General features: G+C 39.0%; 3 protein-coding genes, 1 long non-coding RNA gene and 1 pseudogene across 4 annotated transcripts; 4 read left to right on the top strand and 1 right to left on the bottom strand.

Moving 5' to 3' along the window:
- Positions 1-381: 381 nt before the first annotated feature.
- On the top strand, positions 382-2,428 carry LOC117627632. Its single transcript, XM_034359795.1, has 4 exons — positions 382-624; positions 980-1,562; positions 1,748-1,817; positions 2,251-2,428. Exons 2-4 carry the CDS (start codon positions 1,075-1,077, stop codon positions 2,308-2,310), a joined length of 618 nt encoding a protein of 205 aa, XP_034215686.1. The 5' UTR covers positions 382-624; positions 980-1,074; the 3' UTR covers positions 2,311-2,428.
- Positions 1,548-2,594, bottom strand: LOC117627633. Its single transcript, XR_004585815.1, has 2 exons — positions 2,562-2,594; positions 1,548-2,276 (listed from the first exon to the last, which is right to left on the bottom strand). It is a non-coding gene; the product is annotated as an uncharacterized LOC117627633 (long non-coding RNA).
- Positions 2,595-3,700: 1,106 nt separating this feature from the next.
- Positions 3,701-7,032, top strand: LOC117627631 (glutamate decarboxylase 4-like). The gene is made up of 5 exons (XM_034359794.1): positions 3,701-4,122; positions 5,198-5,398; positions 5,551-6,019; positions 6,168-6,220; positions 6,330-7,032. The coding sequence occupies exons 1-5, from the start codon at positions 3,832-3,834 to the stop codon at positions 6,825-6,827; spliced, it is 1,512 nt and encodes a 503-aa protein (XP_034215685.1). The 5' UTR covers positions 3,701-3,831; the 3' UTR covers positions 6,828-7,032.
- Positions 7,033-7,129: 97 nt separating this feature from the next.
- Positions 7,130-10,075, top strand: LOC117627630 (pentatricopeptide repeat-containing protein At1g73400, mitochondrial). Its single transcript, XM_034359793.1, has one exon. The coding sequence runs from the start codon at positions 7,646-7,648 to the stop codon at positions 9,437-9,439; it is 1,794 nt and encodes a 597-aa protein (XP_034215684.1). The 5' UTR covers positions 7,130-7,645; the 3' UTR covers positions 9,440-10,075.
- A 243-nt stretch (positions 10,076-10,318) lies between these two features.
- On the top strand, positions 10,319-13,958 carry LOC117628029 (annotated as a pseudogene).
- The last annotated feature ends 82 nt before the right edge of the window (positions 13,959-14,040 follow it).

The following is a 14,040-nucleotide window of genomic DNA, read 5'->3' as shown; positions in this document are numbered from 1 at the left end:
TCCAAGAGATCAGGACTGTTGATTTATATTAAGACAAATTAAAATTCTATCACAATCTTTCATAAATAGGTATGATTGTAAAATTGTGATAGTGAATTATCTATTATTTTTTAATAAAAATTTTCAATTATATTTATTAAAATTAATTGAAATCTACTTTACAATGCTGTTAACTCTTTTAATGTTAATATACTTTAAAAGTATAGCCGAGCGGCTATACGTTTAATATATATTAATTATTCTTTATTTAATGAATAATTAGTATTTAAGTATTTTAATTAATTTCATAACTTACTTAATAAAGTCTGGATTTAAATTTTTTTTTTTCAATTTTTTCTTTAGCATTTTGACAAATTTCTTTCCTCTGATACGAATTTTTGATAATTTGGAAATTCCGAATCGTAATAAAATTTGAGGGAGTTTTTGGAGCCAAATTGAAGCCGCCCTTGGCAAATTTGAAATTTACGTTTACCGGGTCGGGACTTCTTTTAAAAATGAGTATTTGTTGCGTAATTCGCCGCCCGCCTGATTTGAAAGTCGAAGCGATTTCCTTTCCATTTTAGTCTTTACTGAAGAAGAAAGAAACCAAGAGACAGAGGTAGCGACTCTCGACTGATACATCTGGTAAGTGATAAATTAATTCCTCCTCCTTTTATTTTTTATTTTTATCAATACAATGTCCTGAAACTTGAATTGAACAGATTTTCTTCCTTTCTGAAACTTGAATTCATCTGGTTTATTGACTTTATCCGTACGGTCAAGCATGGTCATATATAAAGTTCATGAAATCTTACTGGGGACCCGTAAGAACCCTTTTCAAATTTAATCTGATTTTGTTATCTATGGATGCGAATTCATTTGTTAGATGGAAATTGGATAAAGGAATTTCCTATATATTGCAGTAGCTGGTTAGCTTCTCATGTACTAATGTCAATGTTGTGCTTGTGGTGGTGTTTTTCATTTTTATTTTCTTTTGCAGAAAAGGTTGAATTGTTTGGCAAAAAGGGTTGCAGAAGCATTGTTGTTTGGGTGTGGCTGAGACCTGGGAGTTGCTGAGAGTGATTACAACTTGCCATGCCAATGGTGCTTCAGAGCACTATCCCATTCCCGGATTCAGTTGAAATGGGTAAAAACCACCTTTGCATTTCTGTACTTCAAAGTTATGGGATCAAAATTGTTTCCCTTCACAAACCTTGTTCAGCTCAAGTTTTGGGAACTGATAGTCTTGGTGGAGATATCCAGTCGTGTAAGCTGTGTGGTCATTCAGAAAATATAGCCAATATGCTACTTTGCGATCGTTGCGAAGAGGCTTTTCATGTATCTTGCTGCAAACCCAGGGTGGTTTTTCCAATTGACGAGTGGTTTTGTCCTTCTTGTTTGAAAATGTCACAGAATAATTCTTTCATTAAATCACCTAGCATTGGTTCGGGGATTGCCTCGTGTAAATTTGAATTGGGTCCAATTGCAGTCATGCTAAAGTACCCAGAGCCATATACGTCTAAGGTTCGGCTCGGTGAAGCATTTCAAGCTCAAGTTCCTGAATGGTGTGATCAAATTAATGCGTATGTCTTTATTCAATTTGGTTTTTTTATATATACAAACTTCTGATTTTGAAGAAGTCACTAAGTAAGTTTATCCAGACATTGTGACACTCTTAATTTTAAATGATAGATCCACCATCTGAAGTCCTAACTCATGACTGGGATAGTTCATCTGTTGTAGCTTGTAACTAGTTCTAATGTTACAGGGCTCCATTGTCTGATGTCCAAACTGAAGACCCGGATTGTTCTTCTCATTCCGATTGTGCTGATCCTCCGGTAATATAATCTTGCATGCTTGCATACTAAACCGTTACTTTGTTACTCCAGTAATTGCACTTGATAAGTACATCTTTCATGTCAATGGAATAAGATGCCAGGATAATATAGGTCAAACCAGAACATTCAAAATCGTTGTATAGTTTCATTTTTTTCTAAATGGGAGTTGAAGCAAACGAAGATGGTTTATTAGCACTCAGGAAATCATAAAGCAATAGCTTGGTTTTGGTTTGAACAAGACAGATATATACTCTAGATGATCTTGCATCTTCAAGTAGTGACTTGGCATTTTACCTGGTTTTAATCACATCAAATCAAATGCATACGTTTTACTTTGTTTCTGTGGATACAAAGCTCAGGCAATTGTGGCTCGTACTGTTGCTTATTTATTTTGTACTTGGCTTGCCTTGTTTCCATTGATGTGCATGTGCAGATGAGATCATCCGGCACTGGCATTGCCTGTAGAAAGAGAAAACAAGAGTTCTCATCATGAATGGTGGCAAACCCCTAAAATAATTTCAAGTGAGTCATGTATGCATAAATATTTCATTCCTGCGAATTCTTTCATTCAGATTGTTTCTCATGTGTGCAAAATTTCCCTTGTTTGTCCAGTTCTGACACGCTCTCTTATCTTATATCGATCAGTCAGACCGATAACTTAAGCAGAAAGGAATATTGATACCCTTGGTTTTGTTGCAAACTACCAACTGGTAAGTAAGTAATTTTGGGATCACAAGTGAAAACCTTTTGCATCTGAGTTTTGTGGCTGGCTAGCTAGTTGGTACGGTAGGGCCCTTTTAACCTTTACGAAGGGGGGACAGTGGCTTCATCGTCTTGATTCTCTTTTCAATTATTTCATTGGGGGTTGTGGGCTGGGTCATAATTTTGTGTGTGATATTTGTAAGTTTGATGATGTGAGTGAGTGCGTGAGTGGTTGGACTTGACACCACTAAAACTGCCTGCTCATACAAAGCACAACTGTGGGTCCTTGTAAGGTCCACAGCCACAAACAATTCATCTTGAAAACATAGACGTAGAGACTTGCGTGTGCAGCGTGCTCGGGAGGAGGAGGCAACCGCATCTTCGCGTCCACCAGTCAGTCAACTTCAATAATTCCTTTTGTTTCTTGCTTGCTTGCTTGCTTGCGTTGCTTGCTTGATTTATAAATTATAGTTGCTTTCAAGCGAGCCAAAACCATTTTGGTACAAGACGATTGGCTGGCTAACAACAGGCTATCCGATCCCATCCAATCCCATCTTTCTCTGGGGGAGGGGGATGGGGTCCATAATCCATTCATTGCTTCCTTTTTGTTGTATTAAACGATAAACTTTTCCGTTTTCAAACATTTTGCAAAACTCAAAGATGAATCAGATTTCAAGTATTCAACTTTGTTATTCACCAGCAGGCAGCTTCCATTCCAATCATGTTATCTACTGATCGTTAGACTGGTTATTCTACATCTATCGAGGGTTGCAAATAACATCAAACCTAATAAACACAAATTATATAACAAGGTTTAGTCTTGCTGCAAAATTGTAATTGGGGTTGAACTGAAAGGTGAGAGGAAACTCTCGTCAATGGTCCCCCTAAGCAAAGGCCTGAAGCCACATGGGCTTCACTCTCGTCATCGTGGGGAGAGAGTGTGACTGACTGGTGGTGCTGCCTAAATAAAAAAGAATTAGCCAATGAATGAAGTGCACGTGTTCCAAAAGACGTTCTGCCGACACACAGGTGGACAATGTACGGGTAAATTGGGCAACTTGGCTACCCAATTTCAGTACGTGTCCTTGTTCTGCTCTACGACTACGTGTGAGTTGCTTGGCATTTGAATTTTCCAAAACTACCCTGCCTCATTTATATTTTTCTTTTCCTTGCCTAGGCTATGTATAAAGTTTGCGATAAGACCAACCAGAAAGTAAAGCAAAGCAAAGAAAGCAAAGAGAGCATATATTCATACAAGGAGCATCAAATTCTCTCAGTTGCTCAGTCGAGGCTTTGAGAAAGAGAAAGGAAGATGGTGATCTCAACGACGAGCAGTGAGCGTGGAGGGCAGGTGAACTCTACGTTTGCATCGAGATATGTGCGTAACGCCCTCCCTAAGTTCGAGATGCCGGAGACGTCGATACCCAAGGACGCAGCGTATCAGATTATAAAGGATGAGCTAATGCTGGATGGGAACCCCAGGCTCAACTTGGCATCATTTGTCACGACGTGGATGGAGCCAGAGTGCGATCAGCTCATCATGGCCTCCCTCAACAAAAACTACGTCGACATGGATGAGTACCCTGTTACCACTGAACTCCAGGTCTGCTCTGCTTTCATCATCTCTCTTCTCTTCCTCCATCCATATCATTTTTATTATTTTATTATTTTAAGTAATTAAAATCTACTTTACAATACTGTTAAGTTACTCTACTAGCTACACACACTCCATCAAGATCTAGGAAGTCAACAGGGTTGCGTTGCGTATCGTATATTCATTCATTCAAGAGTCCGTGCCATTTACTCATGTGGGTCCACAATTTATTTATATATTGTCAGGAACTTGGCTAGCTGGGCATCCATACGGTGCGCAAATGTCTAATTTTTAAAGGATTAACACTATAGAATAATATTAAGTGTGAAATCGATTGCCTTATCCGAGGATTCAATGCATGGAATGGACTCGACTGGCTTCGTGGCCTCAAATTATAACATCAGACCTAAAACCTCAACTGCAAGAATAAATACAGTTAACCATGAAATTACAACCCTTGCCCTCAAGTCCAAGGATAAATGCGGTTAAACACAAAGTTACAAGCCAGCATTTCCTCTTTTTGGTTTCCAACACCACATGCTATTTATTGCGTTCAAGATATGGATCATAGCAGAGGAGAGGAGTGGAGCATTTTGGTGAGAGTATTTGTAAAATGTCAAGGGACCTAGCTTGAGTTTATAAGGGTTTGAATTACTCTCCTATTGTCAATTGGTTTTGAGTGGAACCTCAACTTCCTTCACATTGGGTATAGCATGGGCCAAAAATTACGGGCACACAACTACACTACATACACATACGATAAACACAACTATACAAGGACTTGAATACATGTATATAATGTGTATAATACAAATAAGGTTTTACTCTACAAGGTTATTCAGTTCCCAAGTTTGGGAGAATTGTAGGTTATGTTTGCGTAATTTGATTTTAATTATTTTGTTTACACATAGCTAATTTTTGGTTACTAGTTGCAAGTTGGGAAAAGATTTGATGCTTGAAAGAAACTATAGTCCCAGCTCTGTTTGAAATTTCTTGTTAATCTTGTGATGAAGTTTAATTTTTCTAATTTCCTGTTGATTATTACAGTTTGTTACCTTTTTTTTTTTTTTTCTCCTTCATGTAGAATCGTTGTGTGAATATAATAGCAAACCTTTTTAATGCTCCCCTTGGAGACGGCGAAACTGCTGTTGGAGTGGGAACTGTTGGTTCTTCAGAGGCAATGATGTTGGCAGGCCTAGCTTTTAAACGAAAGTGGCAGCAAAAGAGAAAAGCAGAGGGCAAGCCTTACGATAAGCCCAACATGGTCACCGGAGCCAATGTGCAGGTCAGAATTCTTTCTATATATATATATATATATATATATATATATATATATATATATAGATGTTGATTGATGACACGCACAATTCATAAGTGTACGTCATGACCAATGTCTAGACTTATTCTATATTGATGCATGCATAATATGCTGTGTAGGTATGCTGGGAAAAGTTTGCGAGGTATTTTGAGGTTGATCTCAAGGAGGTGAAGCTGTCAGAGGGATACTATGTAATGGACCCTGTGAAAGCAGTTGAGATGGTGGATGAGAACACTATCTGTGTTGCAGCTATTCTAGGATCAACTCTGACGGGAGAATTTGAAGATGTGAAGCTCCTCAATGATCTCCTTACTCAAAAGAACAAAGAGAAGGGCTGGGATACTCCCATTCATGTCGACGCTGCGAGCGGAGGCTTTATAGCTCCATTTCTTTATCCTGATCTTGAGTGGGATTTCCGTTTGCCCCTAGTCAAGAGTATCAATGTAAGTGGCCACAAGTATGGCCTTGTATATGCTGGTGTTGGCTGGGTTGTATGGAGGAGCAAAGAGGACTTGCCGGACGAGCTTGTCTTTCACATCAATTACCTTGGATCTGACCAGCCCACTTTCACCCTTAACTTTTCTAAAGGTTTTGAATTTTATTTTACATTACTTATGGAGCCATGATCTATCAATATATATATTCTATGTATACATGGTGAAAAAAGCTTGGTTTAATTATTCCTAATTGGCTTCAAATAATAATTCTTCCATCATATATATATATTGTATGGCAGGTTCTAGCCAAATAATTGCTCAGTATTATCAGTTTATTCGACTGGGTTTTGAGGTAACTTTTGCTACCATTTCATTTCATGTATAGAAACCTAGTTATCTGTTTGATTTGAGGCTTTTAATGATGTTTCGTTGTCTTCTTTTTCCGTGTTTTTTGCATAAAGGGTTACAAAAATGTCATGGAAAACTGCATGGAGAACACAAGATTTCTGAGAGAAGGATTAGAGAAAACAGGGCGGTTTGAAATTGTCTCCAAAGACATAGGAGTGCCCCTTGTGGCATTTTCTCTAAAAGACAGCAGCAAGCACACCGTGTTCGAGATATCTGATAGTTTGAGAAAGTTTGGGTGGATAGTTCCAGCCTATACGATGCCAGCCAATGCTGAGCATATTGCTGTTCTGCGAGTGGTTGTTAGGGAGGATTTTAGCCGGGGCTTGGCTGAGAGGCTTATCTCGGACATTATCAAAGTTGTGAAGGAAACAGACACACTCCCAAGCCGTATCTCTACGAAAACCGCCCATGTCACAGCTACTGTTGATGAAGTGGTTCGTATCAGTGAGGGGGCGGTGAAGCCTGCTAAGAAGAGTGTAGAAGAGATCGAACAAGAGATTACAAGGCGTTGGAAGGGGATTGTGGATGGCAAGAAAAGAGGCGTATGCTAATTGAGCTTGGCTTCCAGTTGTTATGACTTAAGCAAGCATGGTATTAATTCATGATATTAATTAATTACGTCTGCTTAATGTCTGTAATAAGGACTGAATAGCCATATATTTCTTATGCATATGTAGTATCATTGAGATGTTTCTCTCTGCTTATGATCAACGGATTTTAATTACTTTTTAAGTAAAGATAAATCTTTTCAGTGCATGTTTCTCTGCTCAACATAATAAGTTCCACATTAAGTGATTATAACCGAGTCTTTCAGCACCCATGCACTTGTTCAGCCCAAATTTTAAGGTTTTTATCTCAAGTGCTCTATCTCTAATCCTTCTTAAACCTACTCTAACTGTCGATCGTTGATCTGGATGTTGTTCCAACTTCCAGGGAAGAAAGCCGGGCCTGCTCCGACGTGTTGATGAAATGCCTTCACTTGGTCCTTGTGGGCTTAAAAATACATTTGTTAATGTTGGGCTCCCAGCCCAAAATGCCCAGGCCCCACTTCGAGCGTTCACTCTCTCTCTCTCTCTCTCTCTCTCTCTCTCTGAGTCTCTTCTTCATTTTGGTTTCCCCTTTTCTCGACTGAGAGTGACTCTCTCTGTTTCTCTGCAAATCTTTCCCTCTCCTCTCCCTCTCTCTCAAAAATTGGTACTGGGTCTTTGTGTTTATCATTTTCCAACTTACTCAGTACCCGGAGCCTCATCCAGCGTGTAAGGGGAACAAGTCGCAGAGTTGTCATCGTGCCTGGTAATCCTTGTCCTCTCCCTTTCATTTTCTCAAATAGTTCTTTTAGATTAGAAAACCATTTCTACCATTGAACAATATGCTGAACCAGTATCTCAAAACTTCAATTGCTTCGATGCGAGGCCTATATTTCATCAATTTATTCTCTTTCAAGAATCATTCCTTATCCCTCTGCTGCTCTAATGCTAATATCCTTGGATATGTGAGATCCCCGATTGAATCCATATCTCATGTTCGAACTTATTTGCTCTCTGCATCTTCGTCTTATCACCTGGTGCCATTTCTAGGGACCCCTTGTTTGAATTTGGTCAAATTATCGCAGCCCCTGAATGCGCTCGCTGCGTTTAGGGTCTCTGTGCGTCATTTTTGTTCGGAGATTGTTACAGTGGATCAAAGTTTTGACTGTGATGGGAGGAGTGGTATTGAGGACGAGTCATTAGAAAGTGATGTGGATAAGTTTTGCGAGGCCATTATGGATAACTCTAACGCATATTGTAATATGGAGAAAGCTCTTGATCAAGTTGGTCTACCATTGACCACTTCGTTGGTTGTTGGGGTGCTTCAGAGGCTTCGTTTTGAGGAGAAACTAGCATTTAGGTTCTTTATGTGGGCTGGCCGCCGAGAAAATTATGTTCATGAATCTCTGGCGTACAATGATATGATTGACATATTATCTTGCACGAGGTATAAGGTGAAGCAGTTTCGAATTGTTTGTGACTTACTGGATTATATGAAGAGGCACAACAAGAGTAAGGTTCCTGTTGAGGTTCTCTTAACAATTTTGAAGCAATACACGGAAAAGCATCTCACCTATCTACAGAAATTTGCAAAGAAGAAGAGGATACGGGTGAAGACGCAGCCGGAAATCAATGCTTTGAACCTGCTATTGGATGCCCTGTGTAAGTGCAGTCTGGTTCAAGATGCTCAAGACATGTTACAGAGGGTGAAGAAAAAGGTTAAGCCTGATGCTAATACGTACAACATTTTGTTTTTTGGTTGGTGTAGAGTTAGGAACCCTACTAGAGGAATGAAGCTACTGGAAGAGATGATCCAAGTGGGTCATGCACCTGATAATTTCACATACACTACTGCCATTGATGCCTTTTGCAAAGCAGGGATGGTGTCTGAGGCAGCTGAACTTTTTGAATTCATGCGAACCCAAGGTTCTACGATTTCTTCTCCCACTGCAAAAACTTATGCAATTATGATTGTGGCTCTTGTGCAGAATGATAGAATGGAGGAGTGCTTCAAACTTCTCGGACATATGATAAACAGTGGTTGCCTTCCTGATGTTTCTACATACAAGGAATTACTTGAAGGAATGTGTTTGGCTGGAAAGGTTGAGGAGGCTTACAAATTTTTGCAAGAGATGGGAAACAAAGGTTACCCTCCTGACATCGTTACTTTTAACTGTTTTCTCAAGGTTCTTTGTGACAACAAAAATAGTGAGGAAGCACTTAAGCTTTATGGAAAAATGATAGACATAGGTTGTATGCCTAGTGTGCAGACTTATAATATGCTGATTTCAATGTATTTTGAGATGGGTGATCCTGATGGGGCATTTGAGACTTGGCATGAGATGGATAATAGGGGCTGTGCACAGGATACTGATACTTACTGCATGATGATTGAAGGGCTTTTTGGTTGCAATAAAGTGGAAGATGCGTGCTGCCTATTGGAAGACGTCGTAAACAAGGGAATGAAGTTGCCATATAGCAAGTTTGACTCGTTTCTGATGCAGCTTTCAGTGATTGGTGATCTCCAATCCATCCACAGGCTTTCAGGTCATATGAGACAGTTCTACAATCCTTCTATGGCAAGACGTGTTGCGTTGAACCAGAAGCGGAGGAGCATGAGTTTGAGAGGGAGCTAATAAGTTCGTTCGTACTGTTATGATGATTTCTCTCAAAGTGCCCCTATGGAATCAAGAAAGGAAAAGGAAGGAGAAGCTTGATCACATTAGCAAATTGAGAAGGGATCGTCAAGATTAAATTTTGATGCTATACCAGGTGGTCAATTATGCCTCAGACTAGAGTGAATGCAGATGGAAACCAACATGAAGAATTTGCTTCCGACTTTATGACTGCAAATCCTAAATGTTATGTTGACTGCAGAGCTGTCGGATTTGAGACTGTTCTTGCGAAGGAGTGTGGAAGCAGGGTTTGGAGAGCTGCTAGTTGAACTTGAGGGTGATGCGGAGGTGTTGAATTGAATCCATGGACCATACGGCAGATGGATCATCAAGGTGATTACATACATATGGCAGAGTAGAATTGGTGCACATCAAGTTCTAGTTAAGTAGAGGAGCTAGATTGTGATAATTTTGAGCGATGGGGGAACTTTTTTTTCCTTCTTTCCTTTCTTTGTTTGAACTGTGGAACTGGTTGAGAAATGTTTGTGGAGGATTTGAATAGTACTCAGTACAGCACCGCAGCAGTGTGTATTTTGCGTTGTACCTCTTTTAGAAATGTTGAGGGAGCTGTTTTGTATTGATTATCTCATTTTTAAACTTGAGGCGATATTATAATCATTTTCCCATAATTAAAATCTTCAAACGATTCAAAAGATATAGTAAAAGACAAATCTCACAAGTTAGTTGTCCAGATTTTAACAAAAGATATAGTAAAAGACGAAACAAAAGCAAAAATTTGTATATTTTAAATTCTAATTGTAAAAAATATTAAAATTTAAAAGAAAACTGTACTACTACTACTACTACTATTACCATATAGAAAATAACTCCGCTCCAGAGCCCGGACCCGGCGGCTCATGTGGAAAAAAGAGGGAAGTAGGAACATTTTCCCGCCAAAATTAACAAAATCCCAAAGGCCAAAAGTCTAGGTTTTAGCAAACGGAACACAGAGAGAGAGAGAGATGAGCCGCTCCACGAGGAAGAAGGTGCAGAAGAAGTGCAAGATCAGAGGCTACACGCTTGAATTGGACGCCGTCGACGAGATCCTCTCCTTTGAATCCGAATTCAACAACGACTCTGCTTTGGACGATCCCGTCGATATCCTCCTCGACCTCCTCGCGACCCAGCCCAGTAATTCCCCCCATTTCTTTCGTGTCTTATTATTTGTTCACAAGTTAATCATTTTCATCTTGTTCTTCTTTTTTCCTTAAAGTAAAGCTTGTTTCTTTTTCTTCTTTTTCTTGGGATGGCAGTAAAAGACAAGGAGACGGTGCACCGCATTGCTACCCGTATATTGGGTGCTGATGCGGCCATCAACGAAACCAGCGATGGTGATGATGTTATAAGAGCCTCCGATTTGCTCATAATTGATGCCTTCAAGGTCCCAAAGTTCCGATATGATCCCATCAAGAAGGTTTTTTACAAGTATGTTTCAATTTTTGCCAACCAATTCTTAATTCTTTATAGTGAGTAGTAAAAACTTATTGAAAATGCTATTTTTTTGGGGGGGAAATTTTTAGGCATACTGGGAGCCTACCCATTCATGGTGACGCATTTTCGAAAGCAGCTCTGTATAAGGGTTTATCTTGCTCTCCCAGATGCTTTCTCGCCATAAGAATTTTTCCAAACCGGCCTTTGATTCTGAATTGTCAGATTTCGGACGCTGTGAGGTTGGTACTCACATTGTCTTTATTCCACGAAATCTAGTTGGGTTTCTTTCCTAAATGCCAAAGTTCAATTAAATAAATTCCTGTATGGTATGGTGGTCAGATATCTCCAATTCAGTCTCTGATTGGGCAAACTGGAAGGAGATGGGTGATGGGTCTGATATCTCAGTTGGAGGATGGCCATTTTTACTTGGAAGACCTTTCTGCTTCTGTCGAAATCAACTTATCCAATGCAATATCCTTTAAACACTCTCATCATTTATAACTTCACACTTGACGCTTGACCTTTGGGCTGTTCTGTTTGCATCTAATACAGAGCGACTAACTGGTGTCTTGTCATTTGATGAAATGCATTGATTCCTTGTCTTTATGATAATGGCTCATGGGTGTGGTAGGATATGGCTATGCCTGAACTCATAAAAGCTAGAGTTGAGGTTCAGTCAAATCAAAAGCATGAAATCATCATTTTCCTTGACAATATATACAAGATAACTGCAGGATTTTTTGTAGAGAACACAATAGTTGTTGCAGAAGGCGAGATGCTCTTAGAGAGTGTCTTTCAGGTTAGCTAACGTTCTTTTATTCTCTTTACTATTAAAAAGAAATTGCACATCCTTTTACTAGAATTTTGTTTAGAAATGCCAATAATATGAGGTTGGATCAGATTATCATAAATTCATAATATGTTAATCCCTTTAGCTAATCCAGAGCAGATCAGTATATATAAAAAGTAAATCAAGCGAAGTTACTTGCCATGAGATTGTATCAGGCTTCAGGTTCCTAATTTTGGATCAATGTGTATGTATGAGATGTAAACATTTAACTTATGAAGTTAATCTTTAAAGAGATGCTAACACTTACTTTTTGTGAAGGTGTTTAATTGCGGATTTCCTCCGCTTGAGGACAGAGATAAGTCACTCCAATTTCTTGCAGGACATGACTCTTTTGGTAGTGGTACACTAACAGAACAGGAGACGGTATCCTAAACTTGCTTTTTGGTGATATTCAAAATTTTCTAGTTGTTCAACTTTATAGACTAGCCAATTATTATGAATGTATAGTTCCTATACACTTCAAACAGCTCAGACTTGCAAAGTTGGAAAGAGAAGCAGTTAATGGGAATGTTGTCATACTGTCTGACATTTGGCTAGACAATGAAGAGGTTATTCTTCTTGCTTTTGTAAAGATGGTTAAACTTCTTTTGTTTCTCAGAGTACTGTACTTGACATTAAGTGATAGTTCTTTTCTTATTTGAGAAGGCTATGGGAAAGCTGGAGAGAATCCTTGATGCTTTTGAGAATGAGGACTTTGTGCCATGCTTATTTGTACTCATGGGGAATTTTTGTTCTCATCCATGTAATCTTGGTTTCCACTCCTTCTCCAATCTCAGGTGAGGAATATTTTGCTAAGATTTATTTTGTTGACTGAAAACAGTCTTTTCTTTCTTTAACAAGTAACAGTAATAGTGAACAAACTGGATGTGCAGGTCGCAGTTTGGCAAGCTAGGGCAAATGATTGCTGCCCATCCACGGCTAAAAGAGGGTAGTTGTTTTCTATTTATCCCGGGTCCCGATGATGCAGGTATATCACACTTGCTTTAACATGCTTCTCCAAAGAAAGAATATGTTTCTTCAAAAATGGGCCTATAATCCGGGTGTATCACACTTGCTTTAGTGCTCTCTGCTTTTTGACAATTTCAGGCCCTTCAACAGTTCTACCGAGGCCTTCTTTACCAAAATATTTAAGAGGAGCTTCAAAATTACATTCCAAATGCCATATTTTCAAGTAATCCTTGTAGGTATGTTTTTCTGATCACTGATGAGTTGACGTATAAATGATGAGATAAGTATTTAATTGCAGATAACTGCACACTCTGGTGTACTTAGATTCACATTTTATGAATTCTAAGACAAAAGAGCTTACTTCTCACCTGGCACATTGGGATTCATGAGTACAAAGTGTGTCTTCTGTGCTTGTAGTTTCAGTTGGCTTGCTGATCAATGACTTGCCATACTTGAATGCAGAATGAAGTTCTGTAGCCAGGGGCTGGTATTTTTCCGTCAGGATCTGCTGTGCAGAATGCGTCGTTCATGTCTGATGCCCCCTTCTACAGAAGAAACTACTGATGACTTTGAGCATGTGCTCTCTCTCTCTCTCTCTCTCTCTCTCTCTCTCTCTCTCTCTCTCTCTAATATATATGTGTACATATATTCTTAATATCTTGTTAACTGATGTGCATAATTACTAAGAAAAGTAACAGGTTCTCATTTTGTTGTCACAGCTGGTTGCTACCATAACCCATCAATGTCATCTCTGACCTCTCCCTCTTATTGTACAACCGATTATCTGGAATTATGATCAGTCCCTGTACCTCTATCCAACTCCACATAAGGTAATACTGATATCCATTTCTTGTCCATTTCACCCTCCTTCTCCCTTGGAGTTCCTCTATAATAAGGACTGTTGTTTTGCAAAGCGATTCCTATTTACTAAAACTGAAACTTTAGAAGACACTTGGACCGTCATAAATCATTAAGTCATTAATAAGTCTTGACAGACCTTTGATTTTCATGTGCAGATAGTTTTAGGTGACAGAAGCGAGCAAAAGGCTTTCAAATACACAGGAATCACTTGTTTTAAGCGATGGCGCCTTTGTGGTATACCGTCCTGACAATCAGGAAGTTGAATTATCATCCTTATAGTCAGAATCATCAATTGATGGACAAAATTAATTTGTTTTGTTTGTAGTGAATGGATGTTGTCAATTTGTTCGAATTTGATATAATGATAATGGAATGAGCAGTATTGAGTAATTGCAAGAACCTTCCAATTTAGCATTAGCATTAGCATTAGCATCAGCATCATGATGTTTTGACTGGAACATCAAAATCAGAG

The sequence above is a fragment of the Prunus dulcis genome, chromosome 5, assembly GCF_902201215.1.
Source record: "Prunus dulcis chromosome 5, ALMONDv2, whole genome shotgun sequence".
NCBI classification, from domain to species: Eukaryota; Viridiplantae; Streptophyta; class Magnoliopsida; order Rosales; family Rosaceae; genus Prunus; species Prunus dulcis.
The sequence above is the reverse complement of the archived record's forward strand: the minus strand, read 5'-3'. Positions and strand labels throughout refer to the sequence as shown.

Bases quoted from the DNA above. Each gene is read 5' to 3' on its own strand.
- LOC117627631 (XM_034359794.1), top strand. From the start codon at position 3,832: ATGGTGATCTCAACGACGAGCAGTGAGCGTGGAGGGCAGGTGAACTCT. The intron at 6,020-6,167 runs GTTTTGAATTTT...ATTGTATGGCAG, and splicing joins CACCCTTAACTTTTCTAAAG to GTTCTAGCCAAATAATTGCT. The intron at 6,221-6,329 runs GTAACTTTTGCT...TTTTGCATAAAG, and splicing joins TTATTCGACTGGGTTTTGAG to GGTTACAAAAATGTCATGGA.
- LOC117627632 (XM_034359795.1), top strand. From the start codon at position 1,075: ATGCCAATGGTGCTTCAGAGCACTATCCCATTCCCGGATTCAGTTGAA. The intron at 1,563-1,747 runs GTATGTCTTTAT...CTAATGTTACAG, and splicing joins TGGTGTGATCAAATTAATGC to GGCTCCATTGTCTGATGTCC. The intron at 1,818-2,250 runs GTAATATAATCT...GTGCATGTGCAG, and splicing joins CCGATTGTGCTGATCCTCCG to ATGAGATCATCCGGCACTGG.
- LOC117627630 (XM_034359793.1), top strand. From the start codon at position 7,646: ATGCTGAACCAGTATCTCAAAACTTCAATTGCTTCGATGCGAGGCCTA.